This window comes from Neolamprologus multifasciatus, chromosome 14, assembly GCF_963576455.1.
Source record: "Neolamprologus multifasciatus chromosome 14, fNeoMul1.2, whole genome shotgun sequence".
In the NCBI taxonomy this organism is placed as follows: Eukaryota; Metazoa; Chordata; class Actinopteri; order Cichliformes; family Cichlidae; genus Neolamprologus; species Neolamprologus multifasciatus.
Window position 1 is genome coordinate 14,053,101 of NC_140452.1, and position 23,018 is coordinate 14,076,118.

Below are 23,018 nucleotides of genomic sequence, written 5' to 3' on the forward strand. Positions count from 1 at the left end.
AGTTTTGGACAGATTACAACAAATGTGGTAGGTCCATCATTAACTTATGCAACGAAAAAAGTTATATTGAAAAATTAAGCTGATTTCTGCGTTTCACACTAAACCTCCTAATTACGTTAATAATAATAATAATGATAATAACAATAATAATAATAATGAAGAAGAAGAAGAAGCGAAAAAAAACAACCTACTTATCTCTATATCAACTACAAATGACTGAAAAGAGAAAATATATAGACAGATTAAAATTTGAATTCAGTTTCTGTGGAAATACAAACAAGAATTGCCAATTGCAAGAATTTTGGAACTAATTTTTGTTTTGCCTCAGATACAACCACAGTATGCAATGCTATAGAAATCTTTTGCATTAAAAAATCCAGGTTTATTTCTTAAATGACCTCTGTCACTTTTGTTATTTTACGATATCTTAGCACAAACTTAAAGCGTCTACTGCACCAAATATACTGTTTTTTGGTCAAATTATGCCAGTGGTGCTGCTTTCTAATATTGTGAACTGTAAACTCTGCAGATGTCCATGGCATCTCACTGGCATCATCGAGAGCTTAAGAAGAGGGATCTAAACTAATACCTTGGTAAATGGAAGTAATTAAGCTAGAGCCTAGTTGGAGTCAGGGATTTGTCACATTCTCTTCATGCTAAAGGTTAGCAATAATGATTTTACACTCCAGGTAGATATCTTGGTAGGTGTGAAGCACAGGCTTTGTCACCAGTCACACTAAACCCTTTGGATGACTGTTTTTACCTTTGATGCTTTACACTGCCAGAGGGAGAGAAAGAGGCTTTATCTCTGAGCAAAGATTAAAATAATAACTACACGAAGATGCAGATACTGCAGCAATGGCTATAATCAAAACCCACAAATGAAAAAGCAATAACAACCCAGTGATTCAAAATTAAGAGCAGACTGGAGCTCTGTAAGTAGAGACAAGCTTTTTCTAAGTTTCACCCTGTGGCCTTGTACATTTCTGCCTTGGTAACTAACTAGCAACCGTTCCTAACAACACACCTGATCTTACTCTAGGTAGCAGTGAGGTAAATCAGCAGAGACAGATAACCTTTACAGGCAAAGTCATGTGACTGCAGCTGAATTGTTACTGTGTGTTACCATCAGATTCCAGCAATGGCCAGTAGGTCTGTAGTCAAACTATATTTTGAAATACAGTAAGATAAAAAAAATAATACTTAATCTCAATTTCAAAATGATACATATGAGTGTTTCTGAGATGTGAGCAAGCTGCAGTGTTTTAATATAAAAGTTTTTCACTGAGAACCATAAAACTAAAGTGCACAATGCACTGCAATCCATAGGTGAGCGCTATAAGTTCAAGCTTTCACCACCTGAAAAAGATCCATCCCTATTACCCTCTGTGGGTTACTCTTTCAGCTGTGATTATCTGTAGGGTTGACAGTTAACTTTCCTCTGACTGCAACTCACCGATGAAAATGCCTCACTTATAGCAGAAGTGAGTTACACTCAAACAGCTGCAAGCATGTGAAACTGGAACAAGGACTGGCCTCTGGCTGCACCTGAGGAATCAAAAACAGTGGGAGCATGTGTGTCCTTACACGTGTGCATTTACGGTGATGAAATCTCAAGTCTGGGAATGAAACTCAACAGGATCCTGGAGGGATTCATTTAGAGGTGTAACACTCATTGTGGCCAGCATTAAAATATTTCATTTGCATGTGATATAAAAGTCCAGGGAGCCCAGTTTCCCTGGGGATACGTGATTAGCTATAATAATGTTTTCTGGTATATTGTTGCAGGAAAGCAAGTGGTTCAATGAACAAGTAATTCCACAAAAATAAAGATAAATATGTGCTGGTTTCCAGCCATATGCTGCATTTGTAGAAATCTTGCAAAAAAAAAAAAGTGGTCAAAAATACCGCCTTAACAACACACGAGTGGAGACTTGAGGACGAGTGGTTAGCTGTATGAAGCATGGCTAATTGCAATCTAAAATAGCCGCCTGTAGAGTCTTTGAGGTAAATTTGGTTTAATTAAGATGAGACTCAATAGAGAACTGTGCCCCTGTACTCCTCACTCATGAAGGCATTCGCACATTCATATTAGTCATGCCAACATGAGTCTATTGAGAGCCGGTGCACATATCATTTTCCGTGAATTCACCTAAGGAGACCAACTATGACCCATTAAAGGACAGTCTTGGAGCATTTGCACACGCATATACAAGCCACTCATGCTTGAGCAATACAAGCTTGTTGCACACACTAGTGAGTGAGACATCTTTCGCATTATCATACAAGTGGGGAAATAATTTATATGTGAGACGCTCTTTTCCCACATCCTCATCCTTTTTCTCACTGCATTAAACAGGGCTACAATAATGTCGTCTGATTGAGAATGGGCAGCTCAAATGGGGAAAAAAAAAACTTGGATTTCACAACAAATATCATTAATCCATGCAGAATAAGCGTGAATTATCTCTGCAATAAATTATGCACAAGTCGGGGGTCTTCTGATTAGATTTCCTCTAATATTGCTGCATCGCACAGCGGGATAGTCAGTTGCTGTGAGAAGTTGTCTGGTCTCATTGTGGTGGGAGAGGTGGGGGGTGTTTTTGGGTCCTAACATGCTCCCGTCAATTCCAGCTCTTGTGCCATCATTCTGCAGCAGCAGCCCTCGGGGGTGCAGTTTGTTACATTGACACAGTGAGCAGAGAGATGTGATACATTAGTGGAAACCCTGTTGCTTCAAGTTAATTGCTGTGTGCACTCTGCAGTACTGAACTGGGTTATTGGGTGAAATATGATAACTGAGAAGGACTATGAAAAAAAAAATCTGCTCAATACACAGCTCTCAATTTTCCGTCTGAAAGTGCAGAGATGATAGAGTTTAAGATGTCACACTTGACGTGTATTACTGGTCGGGATGCAGCTTACATTTATGACTATGCTATAGAAAACATTCAGTCACATTCCTGCACAAAATGATCTGATCTGAGTGAATTCAAGGCAATGCTGTCTTGTTAATTATGCAAAAAAAGATAGGATTAGATAACTAGATTTCTTGTGATGGCAATTACCTCTAAATAATATGAGCTGTTTTCCTCAATTAACAATTGACACCACCATGCATACTCTTCATTTAAATCAAGTATTAAGGTAATTGCGCAATTTCCGGGTGGCACTCAGCTTAGTTCCAGAGGAGAGCTTTTGAGAACAAGACCTGTCACTGTTTTCCTAGCTCGTGATTAATGAGCCTAATTTAGAAGGTTTTTTTTTTAATCCAATCATGCTCTGACATTTCCTATCAGATGAGTCCTTCCTCATTCTTTCCATTGTTTACCTCCTGACAATGCAATCTGCCAAAGTGGCAAGTGCCAGGCTCTCATTTATGACTCCTGTGTCCATATGATGTTTGAGCAGTTATGCGTGATTACTTCCTCTTTACAGAAAGAGACATCTCTAAAGCATGGAGTGTCTACAGGGATTCAATTTATTGCTTTTCTCTGCACAGTGAAAACTAGGATGGTAAGCTTTTTTTCCTTTTTTTTAACTTTGAAATGCCACAGTCGCATATGAGTTGAATCTGGTGTCAGGTAAAGGACATATCTTCTGGAAAATGTTAGATCCAAAGAGTAAATACAGTCCAGCACACATGAAAGCTGCCTCTGTGTCTCTGCATGTGTAGCTTTTGACTTACAAATCTTCTCAGTATACATAAGAAGGGTTGTTCTCGGGAGCAAAGCGGTTTTATTTTTTACCTCATTGACCTTCATAAGGTCATACTTGTCCAGGCAGACCCCAGGCACAAATTTAAGTCTGGGTGATAAATTACAAGAGCTGCTCCATCAGCTTTGTAAGCAAACAGTTTGTGTGCTTCACTGGGACTTTGGCTTTAATTTGGAACAGCAGATATTCAAAAAAAACAAGCCTCTCAGCCGCAGCATGCCTCCATCGAGCCAAATAAACTACCCTTTGAAAAATTTCATCATGCCCCCACACTGTGAAGATGCTTTGGTACATTGACAATCACTACTGTGGATGTGAAAATCTGTGGCTAAACTTTGGAGCAGAGAATAGTACTTAAAAGATTTTAGTGTTACTACACTAAAGAGGAACCTTTGTTCTTATTTTTAAAACCAGATATATGCAGGTTAGAGCTTCAAGTGCTGGCAGCTGCTTTTGATTTCCTCCATATCTGAGAAAAGACTTTGATTCTATTTTAGCTCAAAGAAGAATAGTTCGCATCTAATATGTCACTGAAAAATGAAGGATCCGCGGCTCTTTATATTCTTATCACGTACCCTTTGACCAGGAAAACTCCAAATCTATTTGTAGCAAGGAAAAAATCTAAAGTCAAAATGAGAGGAAGCTTTTATAATGGTACAATATGAAAACACACTCTTCCACTGCATTTTTTCTGTAGCAAAACATGAAACCCCGTATCACAAATACTTGTTCATTACTTTTAAAAAATGGCACTTTCAAAGAACTATGGTTAAATTCTGAGACATATCTACTAACTGGTGTAATTTATTAGACAATTCGTTTCAACCATCTGGGCGTAAACAGCATAGGATCCCATCAATATTCTAGTCCCACCAGAAAACAACAGATTGCATGTAAAACTGGATAATTTTCTCTTTGTAGCTTATTCCATCTGGACCCAATGCTTTTGACCAGACATCCTGTTTGATTGCCATTTTGGTTGGAAATGGTGCCACTGCTTATATGTTTTTCATCAAACACCAGGCTTTAGTAACTTTTGTGGATTGAGGGGAATTTAAGTAAGGTTTGCAATGTGAGCGGTGGTATTACCATTCACCACAGTATGTATTATTTTTATAGGAATAATTATGGCTTAAAGTTACTACAAAATAAGCACATTTTTAGCAGAGAAAAAAATTAAAAGAGGTCACAGCTGTATGTAAGGCCCCAGTCCTGTTCAGTTCTTGCTGTACTAGCCTTCATTAAATGGTTTATTAGTATTCCATGAGCAGAACTGAGAAAGCTGTTGAGACGTTCTTGATCAGATAAATCAGTATTAAGGGTTGTCATCAGAGAGAGAATTACACAGGTCTTCCGATGCTTTTGACTCATCCTCAGGGAGGCTGTATTATAATTTTACCTCCTTCAAAAACTTTTCCAATCATCTTCATTTCTCATGGTTAAATTTAAAGCCCATTAGTCCGATGTCACCTGAAGTTTCTCTATTCAATCTAGCCAATATTTCTTCTGCTGACACGGAAAAAGTGGCCAAAGAGATTAACTCCCAGAGCGTATTATAAAGGAGAAATCACACAAACAATTCTTTGAAAATTTTAAATTGCCTCACTGTGATATGGCAAGATCCCAGAGGCAAAGGAGGAGTATTATGTTCTTCGGTGAACCAATATACTGTATATAAGTGAGTAAATATAAGTGAGCGGTTACAACTGGTGACACTGAGTGTCACCGAGCTGCTGAGTATTTATTTTCTTCCCCATAAGATAAACTACTTCTGCAACCTCATAGAAACACACTGTTTAAGATGTCCAAGTTGTCAGGCATTTTCTATATAAATGCGAACAACACATTCTAGGTGTATGTCACATTCAGTATAAAGGCATAAAGGCAATCTTTGTCTATTGGAGATGAAACAAAAATATCTGTAGAGTTCAGGCTGAATAACTGTTATTGGGGCAATTTCATGTTTGGAAAATACCAGTGAGTTGAGAAAAGCTTTCTCAGAAGAAATCACTTTTCTCGAAGAGGAATGTGTTTTGAAGGAAAGGCTTAATAACTGCGTGGCTTTCCATTTTAAAAGCACACGGTGATTGAGTGATAGAAGCTTTGTTTGCTCTCTCTGGGATCCTTAAAGCTTTGTGCCAGGTAATTGAAAAGGGAAAAAAGGGTCTTTGTGTGGGTCATACCTAAAAAGATCCCACACTACTAAAAGAACTGTATGGTTGAGTGGTTCAGTCATTGCTGTTTTTATGTTCGGCAACGATATTAATATAGCCCATGTTTCCATGGTTATAATGGATTAAGATTAAGTTAAGATTTTCACAGTCCATCAGCGTGATGCATAGAATATCATTTGACAGGTTAAATGCTGCCACAGAGCAGAGAGAAAAGCCAAATCCTGAGCACTGGCACACATGAGAGACAACATATCCAAAACAGTACCAGCCTCATCAACCATTATATAATTCAGCAAGGGCTCATAGACTCATGCCTCACAGACCATATTCAATATACCATGCTGCATCACAGCTGCGCCTTTCAATCAAGCTTCTCCGGACATTTTATGAGACCCAGGAAGAAAAAAAAAATTGCAGACAGATATGCTGTCCAAGCAGTCAACAACAACGGCTTATACTACTTTATACTACTTCTAACTGAAATTCCTTTTCAAGGAATTGTACTTTTGTCTGCCAATATTACATGTTTGTGTTGATGCAAAATCAACATATTCTGTACAGCCACAAAGGCCACATGAGACTGAGATGCTCATAACGAAAAATGGAAAATAAAAATAAAACAAATAAAGATAAAGAGTAGGTACCCTTTACAGAATAGCAGTAATACCAGCCAAATATGGTAATTACACAAGAATAGCAAAGATTCTGTTGCTTTAAAAAGTCATTATTAGACAATCTGGATTAGTAAGCATGCCGTGTAACAGCAGCACAAATAATACACGCAGCAAACTAAACATTGTCTATGTCAAGTCTGCTCTGTTTACCCACCAGTGGCCAAATTACTAAGTGCACATAATTGAGCTAAAATGCTTTATTACTTATTGATTCAAATGTAATGTGTGTGTCCTGCTAAGTTGGGTGAGCAGTTAAGAAACTGGATGGATGTGTGTATTCTCAAAAGTTAAACAGTCTGGCCTTAATGACCTGCTAATTCAAAGGGTTATTGCCCCGTGTCACTCAAGATGAAAGGTTTTGTCTGACAGCGAGTTGGACACGGCATACCTAAAATAGTTGACAATGAGTTATTGCGATTAATATACATCATCTTTTTATAACGCACAATGAAAAGCAAACACACACGCACACAAAATTGTAGAACACAATAAAATGCCTAATATGTAAGCAGAAATTACCCAATCATTACCAGGCAGAAATGATCTAAATGAACATTTAAAACACAAACGTCATGTAGTGCCATTTATAACAATGTGCAAATGAAGTGTTTAATATTTGGAGATTATGGACTTTTTCCACAGCTTTGGAAACCAACAGGCTGCTGCAACAATCTCCAGATTTATGAGCACGCAGTCATGTTTTGGTACATTAGTTAAATTAGTTTGGTATCCAAGCAGGCATAACTTTAGTAAACTACCCATAGTGACATTTGGACCGAGTCATTTCTCAATGTGTCCAAAACACTTTCCCAAAATGGACGAGTAAGACCACATTCCCACATTTTTCATTATAGCACTCACTGTGCAGCAGATGCTGCTTGCAAATGTCAAGTTATTATTTTCACACTCACAAACATAACGCTAAACATCACAAAATAAGTCTTCCAGCCTACGCCTGCGTGCCAGGTGAGGTCACAACTAATGACTGTCTTGAGTGTCTGTAAAGACACTTTTAAAAGTGCCATCCATCTCCTCTGCAGAATGTCCTTACACAAGCACAATGGTGGCAAATAAGCAACATGGATTGGAGACTGCAGCTGACAGAAGCTCAATAATCCAAGGTCGAGGCATTTAACAGACAAAGACAAAAGGCTTATCTAACCACTTTCCGTTTGCCTCACATCAGAAGTTATGTCAGTCAAACCAAGTGAGTGACAGCTTCCACTTTAAAGATTTATTCTAATTCTAAATGGTTGCCTTCAGCTTTTCTGCTGTTATAGTGTCAAGTTCTATACAAGAAAATTTATTTATAGTAAGATAAAAAAAAAAAAATTGCTACCCCGAAGAAGAAAGGGTAGGTATAACTTCTGTTTTCAACACTTGGATGTTTATATATATTGCACACAGATAAGGCATCAGAGTTACCACACTATCAACACAGCCCAACACAGCTCATGTATGCCTGGTTTTATCTCACACTTATCTTTTTTTCTTGAAAGCAGATTATACCCATAGCTTTCATGTGCAATGTGATTTGCCAAACATCTCTGCCTGTTAAATGCAAGGTATTATAGGAAGGAGGGGAAAAGGGACATCTGATATTTGGATGCTCAGCTGTAACAAATCCCTCTGTCATAAAACATCTGCAGATTGTAAACAGGCTGTGATGTGACATTGCTCAATGTCACAAAGCAATAAAGTTATTTAGATCTAAATTATTATTATTATTTACCTTCTCAGGACATCATAAACAACCTTAAAAAGAATTTTAAAAAAGTGGCTTCTAAGTTTTGTCTTTCTCAGAGAATGGGTAAATTAGCTTGTAGTTTATGTGTTCCATTAAAAAATATTTTATTCATAATTTTAAATAAAACATTTAAAATGTTATTAACATCTATAAATAAATTCTAGTAACAATGTATGTAATATTAGAATATAATTTTAGTGAAAATATATTTAATCAGTTTAGGTTTTTTTTGACACAGAAAGCAGGTCTATCTATGTAGATAAAATCTTTCATAATATGTTTATATATAATATCATAAGAGACAGACAGACTGATCCTGTGGTCTAATTAGTCAGCACAGTAGTGATATGAAGACAGAGACAGAGAGGTCAGGGAACAGTTGAATTTTATTAAATGTTCCTTTAGATTTTGTTGTTGTTTTTGTTAAAATGCACTAACAACACTTCAAAGTTTTACATTCTTTTGCATATTCTAACGCATGTCTGCGAGACATTTAGCTCATAAAGACAGAAGTGTTAATGCCAAAGGTTCCTAGGTCTTAGGGACAGGCCAGCGGTGACCACTTGGGAGATGTGGCTTACATGTATAAACTACCATTTGAGAAAGAGTCAAACAGAAAACTGCATGTCTTTGTTTTCACAAACGGCGTGATCAGAGGCTTCTAGTGGTCTACAATTGTTTGAGTAACCACAAAGACAGCTTTTGTTTGGAAATGCTAAACTGAGATTAGCTCCAGCAGCCAAGGAGGCTATACATGGAGCCTCTGAAGAAAACACAGTAATCACGCAGTTGCTCTGGTGGCATGGAAAACCCCGAAATTGAACCCTTTAAAACAAACTGTGCAGCTGCTGAAACAGAGACCCAGAGGAAATCTCAGAAGATTATCCACCAATTGCACCAGTTAAGACGTCCAGCAGGATGTTCTGAAGCCCATATTATATTGATTTGATGCCAGTATGCGCTACTGCAAACACATCAGTGACTCAATTGATTTCAGTGGATGTTTTTTCTATAAATGGCCTTCTTGATACCAAGTACATTCATGTAAAATCTCCTTTTTACCCATTACCTCCAGAATCATCAACATAGGCTGAAAAATGCAATAATAGCTGCACTTTATTGCAGCCATCTATCAGTACACGAGCTTGATGTCGGTGCTTCCATGCAGTGCCTTCCCAATAATTTCACCACAGCATCAGATTATTTCAATTTTTCTAACATAACGAGAAATTTCTTGAATCGTTTTTCTTTGAGCAGTGAAATTGTTTTTCTAATCTTGACAAGAATTTTCAGTTGTTAAAACTGTCAAATGCTCTCTCAACAATATCTTCTCATGAGCAGTATTGACATTGTGTGCATGGCCATTTTTTAAAAATCATTTACTGTGAGAAGTTTGCCTACTGCCATGTGCAAAGATCTTAGATCTTCCGCTATTATTTGATGGCTTCTTGTAATTCTCGTCTCTGCTTTGTCTTCCTAGATTCCTGCAGCTGTTTCCTTTAGTTTATTTTGCCTTTCCCTCACCAAAGTCCCTGAGCTGTCTAATGCACCTATTTGTCTGAGAGGACACGTTAATCAAGAAAACTCCTCAGCACTACAGACTTTGTGTCTAGTTCACCTGAATGGCGATTGCCGTGATCTATGATCCACCACAGCTGCTTTTAGGACATTTTTAGAATTAAACTTGGCTCCTGTTTTGAAGAAAGGGGGGGGAAAAAATCTGTCTGCTAAACCTACCACACAGGGAAACACGTAGCACGATGAAGGGTAAAGAGCAATTTCTTAATTTCAGCTTAAAGTCAACTGGTCAAACCTAGAAAATTAATCACCAGAGTTTAAAAAAAAACTAAGAAGAAAAGGTATATATACAACTGTCAGTAAGTTTCTTTCTCCTCAGCCTATCAATGTGAACTTAGATATCCAGTCTTAAGCTCATTAAATCTGAATTGAATTTCTTTTCAGTTGCCATGCTGCAAATCTGTATTCACCTCGGGTGATAAACCTCTTCTGGCTACCAATTAAGGGAAAACATTTACACGCACAGCCCAATTTAAATGCACCACCATCGGAGCAGACATGCTCAATCACCTCAAGTCTGTCCCATTTATCATGGCCTCACAACAGCTGCACTCCCTGTATATTGATTCTGTAGCATATGTGTATGTCTGGTTTCACTCAAAAATCTAGGAGGATGTCAACGCTCATGTTGGACTATACCTCAGGTTACTGTTGGGCTTTGAGGGTGTGAAGCTGTTATACCGGAAAGATGCATTGACAGAACCTTGTGCAAGACATCAGAGATGAATGATTAAAGCCCTGAGCGTATTGACACTATGTACAGTATTGATCCAGGTATTGATTCTACAAGTATCATTGTTGTAGCCACCCTTTAGATGTTGATTGCCTGCAGGCCATATGAAGTATACACCAAAATGACCAGCGATTGTCAATAGCTATTTTATTCTGCAGAGTAGACTAAATTAAAATAAACTCTCGCACTGCTGTAGTTATATTAGTTTAATTTAATTTTTGCTGCTATAAAGATCAGATACTACCTGAGGTTAAAAATGTACATTTTAGATCACAGTGAATCTACGACAGCACAAGTATTCGCATGTAGGGTACTTTGAAAGTAAACAATAGTGTTTTACTTTATTGAACTGAAATTTATTCAACTTGTGGACATTTAGATGTTTACTGTGAAGTAAAGCTTCTACACAGTAAACATCTAAATGTTTATCATTAAAATAGAAACAGCAGCTCATTTTTTTGACAAAAAAAAAATAAAAAATGTGCAGCTTTTCACACTTTGGAAAACCATCAAGTGGGGTCAGATTTGTTGCTTTGGCTGGCCAGCTCTTGTCCACTAGACCGCGTGTCCTTTTCTTAGTAGACACTGTTTCCCATAAAAACCTTTAATCTGTAAAATATCCAGAGCACATGACATTGTTGTCATTAAAGCACTGATGCTGAGATTTTGAATACTGCAAGTACCACAAACAAAATGTATTGACATCCAATTCATTTGGGTGGAAGCAGAATTATCAGAGGGGTGAACTTAAACTTACTTTAAACTAATAAATGATTTTTCTCACTCTGTGTCTTGGACACTCGGGTGAAAAGAGGCGCTGACTCACCTGGTGGTGAGTTGGATCAGCTGGTGGGGGAGGATGCTGGACAGACCTGGTGTGCCCACATATACAGTGAGACTCAGAGGGTCTGGCAGAGACTCCAGTCCAAGATATCTTCAACTTCTGGCAGAAATCTGAGGGACAGCACTCTGAGGGAGGCTGTGAATGTTCAGTCTGAGTGAACCATGTTCTGAACCTCCGTTGCTGAGGATGATGCACTGAGCTGTGACTGTAATTTTTCTGCCTGGCAATAACTAGATGGTGGACACACCCACCAGAGGTAAATTGAGCTGTTAAGCTGAAGTGGAAGTCTTTTTTTTTTTTTTTTTTTTTTTTTAAATTAGTTGGCTTGTGGGACTTCAGAGTTAGACAGTGGGTACCTGCAGGCCAAGTGTGGCAGAGGTTGCACTCTTGCAAACAGGAAAAAACAAAACCTGAAAACGTTGTTGTGGGAGTAGTTCATTGAGGCCATGGAGCAAAACTTTTGGTTAGCCTAGTAGTGACTCTGAAACTGTTAGGTGATTCAGAAGGGTGAAGCTATGCTGTACTCACACTATATTCATTTGGGATGATGTGCTGCTGACTGCAATTAAAAGGAAAGTCAGGAATTAGAAATAATATTTTGAGGTTCTCCTCAAATCCACTTACACGTTCAGGAAGCAGACTCTGGGGATGTGGGAAGAGTCCCTGAGGTAGTTAAAGAACTCCATGGTGGCAGAGCCCACAGGATGGATGATGTGCCCTCTTTTTGTGACACACCTCTAAAACATTGCATGGAAATTTGGACCACGGTATCGGTTCTCACCTTAAGAATGGGGACTGGTGGATGTGTTCCAACTTCTAGCAGTTCACACTCCTCAGCCTCCATGTGAAGGTCTATGCCAGGGAACAGACGAGGAGAGTCCACCTGGAGAGTCCAAGCTTGAATGCAGGAGGCATTTGACCTGTGTCCTGAGGAGTTGCTTTCAGAGTATGGGCTATTGTTATGGGCTATGCAGTCCCCATATAACATCGAGATGCTAGTTCACATTTCCAACAACAAGTCAGGCCGGTTCCTGGTGGGTGTTTAACTTTGCCACAACTCTGACTGATTTTTTTATGGACAGAATTTCTAGGTGCAGTCAAGGGGTAGTGGGTTTTCATTTTTCAAATATCCAGATGAAATTAACAGTCACTCAAGTAAGAAGTGCAACATGAAATTATTTGAAATCCTTCCCCAAGTGGTTCCATAACTGAATATATGAGTAATTTGTACACTGAAGATTTGAACATTGTGAAACTTTTGAAAATGAATATATTTCAGTCAAGCCAGATGAAGAAAGAAGCTGCCAGACACGCATCAACTTTATTCTATCAGTCATGGAAATTCACACGTGTTTCAGTGCAGCAGCAGAATGAGCAAATATGGAGCTTTGAGATAATCCAGCCAATTTAAATTTACGGAGGAATACCAAAAAGAAGCAGAATAGTGTGACCTCTTTACTGTTTTGTGACTTAGTTTCACTTTAAAGGAGCCCTCAGATTGCCTCAACTGATCCAGGTTTTACTGTGGCCTGCCACCCAGGGAATCTTTAAATCAGGCAATATGTCAGCTCCACGAAAGGTTCGCTGCACCTGGCTTTACTATAAAGTAGGCAATGATGCAGTAAAAGGCCAAGCGATGAACTGGATGCTCTCTTGCACAGCCAGACTTCAGACCAAGGATAAACCCTACATTTACCTTTGTCTCCTTCTGTCATGGAAAATAGAGAATGGGGGCTGCAGCAAGGTCTTAGTGGCAGGACAGGACAGTTCAATCAGGAAAGAAGCCAGTGCATTAAAGACACTGATAGGATTTTGATTCATCTGATTCTAAAAGCAATGAATAAAACATTAGGTATTATCTTTGAATCTACTTGCTATGAAGATTGTAAAACAGTAGCACATTATACCCATAACCTAGACAAAAAAACAGAAGGTTATACTAATGACATTACATACAATTTACAAGGAAATAATACATTTCAGATCATTTTTGGTAGAACTTTCAACATGCAAAATCCCACAGATCCAGCAATAAATGTCACCTGTGTAGTTTTAATGAATGGCCAATTGATGGCCAATGAAAAAAAATAAAAAATACTACTACTAATAGTTACCTCTTTGAAAAGGAAGTGATGGCTGCTCTTTTTCTGTTCTGCAATTTAGATACAATTAGATAATATTGTGTGGATTCACTCTACATTCCCTATAGCCTTAAAATGTTTATGGCATTCTGCTAATTTTTGAGAGTCTTTCTGAAACTACTTTTCATTTCTATTTAAGCAACGAGAAATAAAATAACTGGGGTTTAAACTAAGAACTTATAAAATGATTGCTGGGCAGTCAAGTACTTTCATGCATGCCTACTGGATTGACTTGAACATAGTTCTATAGGGCATATAATATTATATACAATCTTATTAAGATACTTTAAGGTCAACAAAACTGTGTAGCTGAATATATTTATTCAGGGTGCTTGAACCAAGCTTCCAACTGGTCCTGAAAAACTTGCACAAAACTCCTCATGAACACTATTACCCTTAGACCATTGCAACAATGTATGTGTGTATGCATTACTCTTATATTCAGATAAAGAATACAGAAACAGATATTATGAAATTGGTGACCCCCTGACCTTCATGCATGTGTTACCTTTGCGTCAAATTTAGTCTACTTTTATATATTCAGCTATCTGCACAGTGCAATTGTGAAAGTAACTGCTAACTGGGTAGATTATAAGGTCTTGGCAGAGGTCTAAACTAAGCTGACTGCTTTCTTGCTTGACCTTTAAATCTTCCTATACAACCTGCTCCTTCCTTATCCCCAGATTTACACATCCATCCCATTATATTTCCTCACACAATGGGTCTTGAGAAAAGTAGCTTGGATCTCCAAAACTGAATCACCACTGTCTCCAATCTGCAGGGATTTGGCTGAATTCCAAGATCTGTATAAACAAATCACCATATGTGACTCTTACTTCCTGAAAGGAAATACACCTGCAGGCAAAAATTTAGGAAATGTTGATTTTTTTCCTCTGTTGAGCAGCATGAGACATCATATTTGGAAACTATTTGCAGGCAGACATCATGTGATTTTGCAAGGGCCAGACATTTTCCCATATCTCATTACTATATTTCAGTGGTAAATGTTTAGAGTAGAAACAGAGGAAAAACACAAAGTGTGAAGAACAAGAAGAAAGTTTAATCAACCAGATTTGTCTTCTCGCTTCTTAGATTTACTCTTAAATGTGTCTCCCTAATGAGGCCTCACTGCGGGGCCCTTTTGCTTTAATTTCTTATGAGTGAGGATTCACAGTATATCAGATTAACTGTCGTATTTCAAGAAGTTCCCCTTTAATAGTACACCATCTGCCAGCACACAGGCAGGGTTTAGTTCTGAAGAGGGTATACTTTATATACTACACTTGTTTTTGAATTTTGAATTGAACAACACTTGTTCAAATATCTTAACAACATTACTTAACCTGGAGACTTAACTGGCAAACCAAGTGACATTAATTTACAGCTAATAGCAAGGATAATAATCTGAAAATAAATTATGATGCAAGTAAAAAAATAGGAAAATAATTTTATGTCATGTAAAGGTCAAAATATTGCACATACTGTGCATTTTGGTTTCCTCAGAGTAAATGGTCAAGAAGATGATTTTAGAGGACAAAAGACATTGTGTTTGATGATTAGTGGACTGATGCAATACAATGCTTTCTGTTGACTCTCACTACAAAGCGCTTCCTTTAATCCTTCTGTTCACATTCTTCCCTAATTCTCATTCTCTGCCATTCCTGTCACTGCCGGGGGGGCCAATAGGCTGAAAAGCCAAACATCACAGAAACCTCGAATAACAAATTCAAATTAGCTTGCAGAATCAGAAGTCCCAAGAGTAATATTTTTACATTTAAATACCAAAACATAGAGCGTGACCTGTAAAGCAAACTCAACAGCTAATAAACGATTTATATATACAATTTTATATTGCATCAGATTTATATCACATATAAGCCTTTAAAAACATATTACTGTAAAAATAACCAAATATTTTCTTCAATTTAGTAGCATCTGCTAATTGTCCTAAAAGAAGATTCAGAAAACAAACATATTCCCATGATAAATCTGTCCCAAACTGTATGATTTAAGACCCTTTTTTTAAGTGAAAAAACATGGAAGTGCATGTAAAAATCTCTTACTGTATGATGTTACAGTTTACCTCTTACTCTAGCGGCTGCATCTGTTGGAGGACCCTTCTTTGCAGTTCTTCTCTGGCAATTTCAGGATGAGTGTTAAACTGTGACCTGCCTCAAAAGCAAAGTCACAGGGATCGCTCAGTTCTAAATCACAAAGCGATTCCCTGAACAACAACGCTGCAAAGACAATTTAATACTTGACTCTGTAAGTTTTATAAAGTGGAAGGACAGTAGGGAATGCATGAAGCGGCAGTATGAAGATATTGGCAGGTTGTTTTTTGAAAGGCTGTTTTTCCACACAGCAGAGTCACCCTCCTTGTGTGTATGATGCAAGTGTCAGAGAAAGCTGACTCAGAATGACAAGGGGACAACCTTTACACGTGGCATGCTAGCTTCAAATCATCCAATCTGTTTTGAAATTTAAATTCCAAAAATATTGTTTTCGGAGCAAGGTTGCTCCGCTTTCGGTTTGACATTTTAGTCGGTGTGCGGCTAACCCAATCAAAACAAGTGTAGCGTGACTCCTTTAGTCACACTACAGACGGGTAGGCCAGGTTACAGACACGTTAGAAAAATGTACCTAAGGTAATATTTTTATGTCTATTTCTATGGCCAAGTCATTAAAAATATTAAAATGCTACAGTAACAGCAGCCTATTTTTAACATACAAAATGTAACTACAAGTAGTGTCATCAAAAACAGCAAAAATATTGCTCTTTTAATTTCAAGCAATATGCTTTAGGCCTAATACCATTGAATATACTGTAGATTACTAAAATGCACAGTATATCCTGCACACATCCACATGCATGCACACACACACACTGACATTAACCTAGGGGGAGTTCATGTTTTAATTGCTGACACTATAGCTTCTGGCTCTCTGAACCAAATGGGTCCCCTTGCTGGATACATAATCCATTATCATAAATCAGATGCGCCAACACAGTCAGGTGCTGCATGAATAATTAAAGGTTGGTACATTAGCACTTGTGTGGAGGCATGTGTTTGAGCCGACATCATTGAACAGGCTAAAAGCACCACAAAACCCCTCCATTGACATTAAACAGCTTAATGCTTAGCACTACAGACAGAAATGATGTACAAGTTAGAAAGAGGAGACCACTCTCACCATCCTCCCCTTTTGAACGTAACCAAAACAGAGAGGTCCGAAAGAAGAGTATCTATGGGATAGACACTGCTCGCAGCAGTGTTCGTCCTCTGTTCTGCTGTGTGGTCGTATCTCTTGTGGTTGAGCCAGCACCCTTGTCTGAACCTGCGCGGGTGAGCCAGGTTACTCTGACTCTGTTATAGAGTCCACAGAGCTAGAGGCAGAGGAAGCAAAAGGTCTGTTCAGGCAAGAAGGCTTTAGGACTATAGATCTCCATACTAACATTAATTACACTTGAGGCAAATTCATTTGGATTTCGGCCCTGTAAGATAAGCTTTTACTGCAGAAAAGGCAAGAGAGAAGCCCAGGAGGAAGGAGAGATACTCTTGATGCTGTCCTATTTGGCTCTGCAGACTGTCTTTTATCGCACAAAGTTTTGCGGCCTCTAATGCCACGCATGTGAAATTTAATCTACCCATATCTTACATGACACATGGCCAAGACTCCTTAAAATGTGAAACTGTGTGATAGCTCAGCAAGATTCTATATGATTTGAGTTTTAGTTTAAACATGTGAATGAATGGCCTTGTTGTCCTGATGGAAGCAGTCATCAGAAGATGAGCACCTGATGTTGTAGTCCGTCTGCTTTTGTGTCATTTTTGTGTTCAGAGATGGTTTTCTGGATACCTTGGGTGTAGCTACTGGACATTTGAGTTATTTCACGGACACACACGCACACACACCTATACGAACAGACATTCTTTTCTGAAAGTCAGAAATTCAAAAAACAATCATTTAAAAAATATACATCACATTTATTTGTACTGACACCAGGAGTCCGTACAGAGCTATCTTTGTCTATTAATGTGTTTGGGCACAGCATGTACCCAAACCACTGTTTCCTACTTCCATACATCCAACAGTTAAACTGTATCACCAAGCATTGCTTAATTGCTACCAAAAAACAGAGTTTGACATAGCTGACACACACCACTGTTTTTCTCTAAAGGTAACACAATGTACAAAAAAGCAAGTCTGGAAATAGTAAGATTCTTGGTTCCATAAAAAAAACTTTTTTTTCCTCAATGTGTGAATAAGAAAACAATGCACTTATCTCTACTGAGCCTCTGCTGCATTGCTTGTTAGGCAGCCAAGGGGTAAATTGATGCAGATAAGTAATGAAAAGAAACAGGTCGGCTGATCCCTGTATTACTACCACAGCAGCTTTCAAGGAATTGTTCATGCTCTGTAGAGCCCCGGAGCTGTAGGAGCCGTCTGGAAGTAGTTAGATGCCAGTCATTGAGAGGAACACATAATGTTAAATTAAGTGATTAAACAAATCCTTCCACATAATGTATACTACAGTACAACACTATTGTGATGTTGGAAAGAATGGCGCAACTCAAATGTCCGGGGCCTCAAAGAAAACTGAATTGAAAAGGAGGGACTCTGAAGAGCTGCATGTGAACTGGCAGAATCAAACCCCTTCAGCACACCTCGGGCCCTTTGAGATGGGTAAGGCCAAAGCAAGCAGGCAGTCAGAGAGAAAAAGGGAGCAGAAGACTGGTGGGCTCCCTTCATGAAAGTGAGGACACCACCGTGGCCTCACCAGGAAGCTGAAGGCACCAGAAGAACCAGGAGGATTGCAGTCCATGTTAGGCTCCGTGGCAGGCAGTGCACTGAGCACTGGTTGCTTTTTGCTCGGACACCTATGGAAAGCAAGTGGATGAAAGGAGAGTCAATACAAAGATGAATTCTTTTTTTAATGCTAAATTATGTGTTCAATATAGTGGTCTATATATCGGGAGTGTGTAGCTGCATGGGAATAATCTTTTTCCTGAAGGGTGGAAAATGAGTGGTGGAATATAGAGACAAAGAGGAAAACTGCAACTGCCTTTAAAATCTGGCTGGTCACACTTAACACTGCAAAGTTTCCGTTCATTCTGTTGCTTAGAAGTTAATTGGCTGTGCAGGAGTAGGAAGGTTTGTGTGGGCGAGGTAATTAAAACAGTATTAGCCAAAGAAAACTTGGCCCGCTGAACAGCTGTGGTGACTAAATTAAGGGCAGGACATAAGATTGCTACACAGAGAAAACAGCTTGTGCATAGAAATTGGATTTCAGAGGTCATGTAATGTGAGTGAGAAGAGAGGCAACTAACCAGCTTCCAGCTTACCAGAGGAAGTGACAAGTCGAACTTGGGAGCTGACGGCTCCCTCTCCCCCTTCACTGAGCGCCCGCACCTCGATGACATAAGTGCCTCCCTCTGGCAGTGAGAGCATGGTTGAAGGGTTAATGGTTCTTGTCACCTGGTTGTGGCCTCTGCCCTCCTGTTTCAGTAACACCTGCATTACATATGCACATTGAAGGTTTACTTCCCTTTTTTTTTTCGTATATCACACTAAAAGTGCATTCAGACCCCTATGAAAGAAAAAATGGTCAAATAAGCTAAGTGTATTTGCAGATATATTCTTATTTGTTACAAGACTAGGTCAGTAGAAATGCTGCAAGCCAGTTTTTTATTAGAAAGTAGTAGTTTGAATGTAAACCCTGCTGAAGGTAATGGTTAATTCATTACACACAAGAAACTCTTATAATACCTATTGCATTTATATAGTTGTGTATTATAGGTCATTTTTCAGTGTTTTCGAAAGGTACCATTTCTCTAAGATACAGTCGGGGAAATAATTATTTGATCCTAATAATTATTCAACTTTTATGTAATGTGTTTTTGTTTTTGTTGATATCCCGTCTCTCTCCATTAAAATGAAACGACCATTACATTACATAAACATTAAAGACTGTTTATTTCTTTCTGAGTTAGCAAACATACGCATTCAGCAGGGGATCAAATAATTATTTGCCGCAGTGTATAAACTATAAACACGGCTACTCATGTGGAGACGAGGACAGTTTGAGATCAATCTTTAGCAAAATCGAGGATAGAATACTTTGTTTGGGAACTTTTCCTCCCTGCATTAACAATTTACCAGATTTTATGTAACTGAACAATATAAGGATGGATCATTACCATGTACCCAATGACATCAGACTCATTGTCTTTTGCCTTCACGGGGTCCCAGCTTAAGGACATGTTGTTGCCCTCCTGAAGCCAGTGAAGGTTGGCTGGTGGCTGAGCAGGAGCTATGGATATAACACAACACCCAAAGTCCAAATTTAAAAAGACTTTAAAAGAGAGCTTCAGCCAACTAGGTCAATTACTACACTTTCTACAGGGAAGCAAACTTAACAAGTAGCCTGTATTCCATATATAGTATTATGAGATTAGTGTCAGTGCTGTACTCACGGGGTTTCCTGGTCTTGGCTGTGACAGCAGTACTGCCAGGACCTTGGCCAATGCTGTTGAAGCCTTTTACTGTAATGGCATACACACTGTTCCCCTCTAATCCTGTCAAGACCATCGATGTCTCATTTTTTACAGTTTGTTTTTTTCCTGACTCCTCCAGCTCTATGTCCTTCCAGTAGCTGACCTGTTAATAGAAATTAAGGACAGAAAAATGCAAGAAGGAGAACGATCCAAAAGTGTGCAAAGAAACAATCGCAGACATAATTTATACAAACCTCATATCCTCTTGGTTTTCCAGGACCAGGCGTGGGTGATTTCCAAGTCACTCTAATTTCTGAGGAAGAAATGCCGTAAGCTTTCACATCAGACGGCGCTTCCCTTGGCTCTGTAAAACAACAGTGAAGATCTAATGGAGAAAACAACTCCTCCTCTGTCTTTAAAATTCATACAACCATGAATATTAACTTACCCCCCTCAGCAGAGTGGATGATGACAACTTTGCTAAATGGCCCATCGCCCTTATTGTTGTAGACACCAACCTTCACTTCAAAGGGGGTAAGAGGAGGGAAGGTCTCGTCCCTGTATTTGTACATCGTAGAGTCTGCGGAAGTCACCATCTTCTCCTTCCACCCTCGTGTCCCGTTGGCACGAAATGCAACAATATACCCAAAACCCTCACCATTTTGGAACTCCTCAGATACAGGCTGAAAACACAGAAAGAGGAGACTCACTCACCATGGAGTGTATTTCACTGGTATAAGAATACAAAAGCAGCTCAGCAGCACTTAAACTCTTTGACTGAAAGTGCATCATTTGCACAATTTCCAATCTGGACAGCTTCATCAGTGAAAGCAAGGATCTCATTGAATGAAAAAAGAAGTTTCTCCTCTGCGGTAATCCCGTTTAACCAGCTTTCAATTTCCTTCCCATTTACTGCGACTGTCTGCCAGTATTAATAAAGATGCAGTCAGTCTTGAGCAATGGAAACAAATCATATCTGGCTCAGTTGTGCCCATTATGTAGCTATTTATCTTTCCAGGTCTGACAGGAGGATTTTGGGGACAAGGGTTTCCAGTGATTATCTGTGGTTTTCCTGTAGTGGTGAAACTGGGAAGTGTCTTCCACAGCTGCTCTGTACTTAATCAAATCAAGTGCCAATTTATTAAGTGACCTAGAATCTAATTAAAATATGAGCTGCAGGGATTAAATCTTTGGCTAAATTTAGTAAATGACAAACACCTGTACACCTGTTTTTGGCAAGTATGCTGCATTTGCTGTAATGTGTTGATTTGCATAAGCTTCAGAGTGATACAGTCCCCTGAAGGCATCACCCGCATTAGCTATCTAGTCTGTAGGGGGATTGCGCGGGAATAGAGATGTAGTTCACATTTCATTCGACAATGACCAATCACCGTGACTGCCTAATTACAGGGATGATCAGTGGAAATGAATTAGCTTCCATCAAAATTATTCTCACGTCTGGCAGTGATTTGAAAGAGATGCCAAGGAACACAGGTCTTTACAAAACAGCGTGAACAAATTAGCTAGTTATGTTCAGAAAGACTTTGGGATGCAAGATAGTCACAGATAAGTGTGGACACAGTTTGAACTGAGGTAAGTCTTAAGGCTCAGTGATGGGGACTATGGAGGCATCACTAATGGTCCTCCCTTTGGCTACAAGTGTAAAAGCAGTCTCTCGCAGTCGCCTCTAAAGAGATGGCTGAATGAAGCTGCAGAGACTGTTTAGTCATTCATCCTGCTTAATAACCCTGCCCACCATGGCTGTCCAGGCTCTGACAACTTTCCACAGATGATTGGAAAGGCGGAACTGCCATGCGCTCACATGCCCTGACTGCCAAAAAGGGCTAACATTCCTGCTCCATCTCCTCTAATATCCATCTCCATTGATCACTGACAGAGTCTTGATTTATTTCCAAAAGCATTTAGCAGAAGCAAGAACAAATAGGGGAGAGCTAAAACTACTTAAAATGCCAAGAACCAGAAGGAGGCTACTGTATCAAAGTGAAGTGTCTCAGCATTGTGCTGTGATTCTCTCGAAAACTGACACACTTCCTGATGGGTGACCAATTCTTGTACCTCAAAATTGGCAGAGAGACAATATAATTCTTGAAGAAGCACTTAAATTTTTCACTGTTGTAGGCTCGCTACTTCACAAGTGACTTGATCTGACTGGAGAAAATATCTGAATGAAAACAAATGAGGAGACTGAATAATGTTCGCTTTCACTTTTATGCTGAGCCACTCGTGGAAGAACCTAATTCTTCAGATCATGGATGTGCGTGAACGGAAGTCACAGCTATAAACCTTATGAGGAGAATCGTGAGCAAGAAATTGTTGTTTGTAATTATTTAAATTCACGCATGACTCATAAGGGCTCTTTATTAGGCTTTTGTGTCATACCAAGCATCAATCGTTATTTTATGAGCTTTATGCGTCCCTCAACATGGGGCGCTATGTTATTTATAAGATGGATGTCATTGTGCTATACTAGCCAAGCTAATGACACTCTTGAGTTATAAATAGGAAATGGTCTACCACCAAACAGCATCCCATCTGGAATGGACATTATCCCCCATAATGTGCCATGGAGGTGCACATCTCCTGATGTGAAGGTTATCTTCCCAGTGGCAGTTGGGCTCCCATACTTAATAACTACAAGAATAACTGTCAGTTGCCTCTACATCTGTTCACTGGTCCCCTGTTAATGTATCCTTCAGCTGATCTCAATTGCAAATTCTCAGCTCTGCTCATAGCAATTCAGTAGCTGCATTGGCCTGAATCTGGCTGAGAGCCAGGCTGTCCACTTGGAAATGGTTCATACTAATATCCCGCTTACTTGTTGTGAAACTTATTATATTTTCTACAACTATTGTAGCTTGAGATTACAAACAGATTTTCATAAACACCTCTGGA

The 23,018-nt window shown here is 39.0% G+C and overlaps 1 protein-coding gene across 3 annotated transcripts in view; it reads right to left on the bottom strand.

Annotated features, from left to right (window-relative positions):
- Positions 1 to 11,797: 11,797 nt before the first annotated feature.
- The window catches only part of cntn5 (contactin 5), a 120,848-nt gene continuing 109,627 nt past the window's right edge, over positions 11,798 to 23,018 (bottom strand). For 2 of the 3 annotated variants that reach the window (XM_085131034.1, XM_085131035.1), the window contains exons 19-24: positions 20,554 to 20,788; positions 20,360 to 20,469; positions 20,085 to 20,268; positions 19,809 to 19,921; positions 18,954 to 19,122; positions 11,799 to 18,488 (exon numbers count right to left, since the gene is read on the bottom strand). In XM_085131034.1, the coding sequence (XP_084987160.1) occupies positions 18,385 to 18,488; positions 18,954 to 19,122; positions 19,809 to 19,921; positions 20,085 to 20,268; positions 20,360 to 20,469; positions 20,554 to 20,788 (915 nt within the window). In that variant the 3' untranslated portion in view covers positions 11,799 to 18,384. Of the gene's footprint in view, positions 18,489 to 18,953; positions 19,123 to 19,808; positions 19,922 to 20,084; positions 20,269 to 20,359; positions 20,470 to 20,553; positions 20,789 to 23,018 lie in introns of all 3 variants that reach the window. The other variant, XM_085131036.1, reaches the window with a different exon arrangement.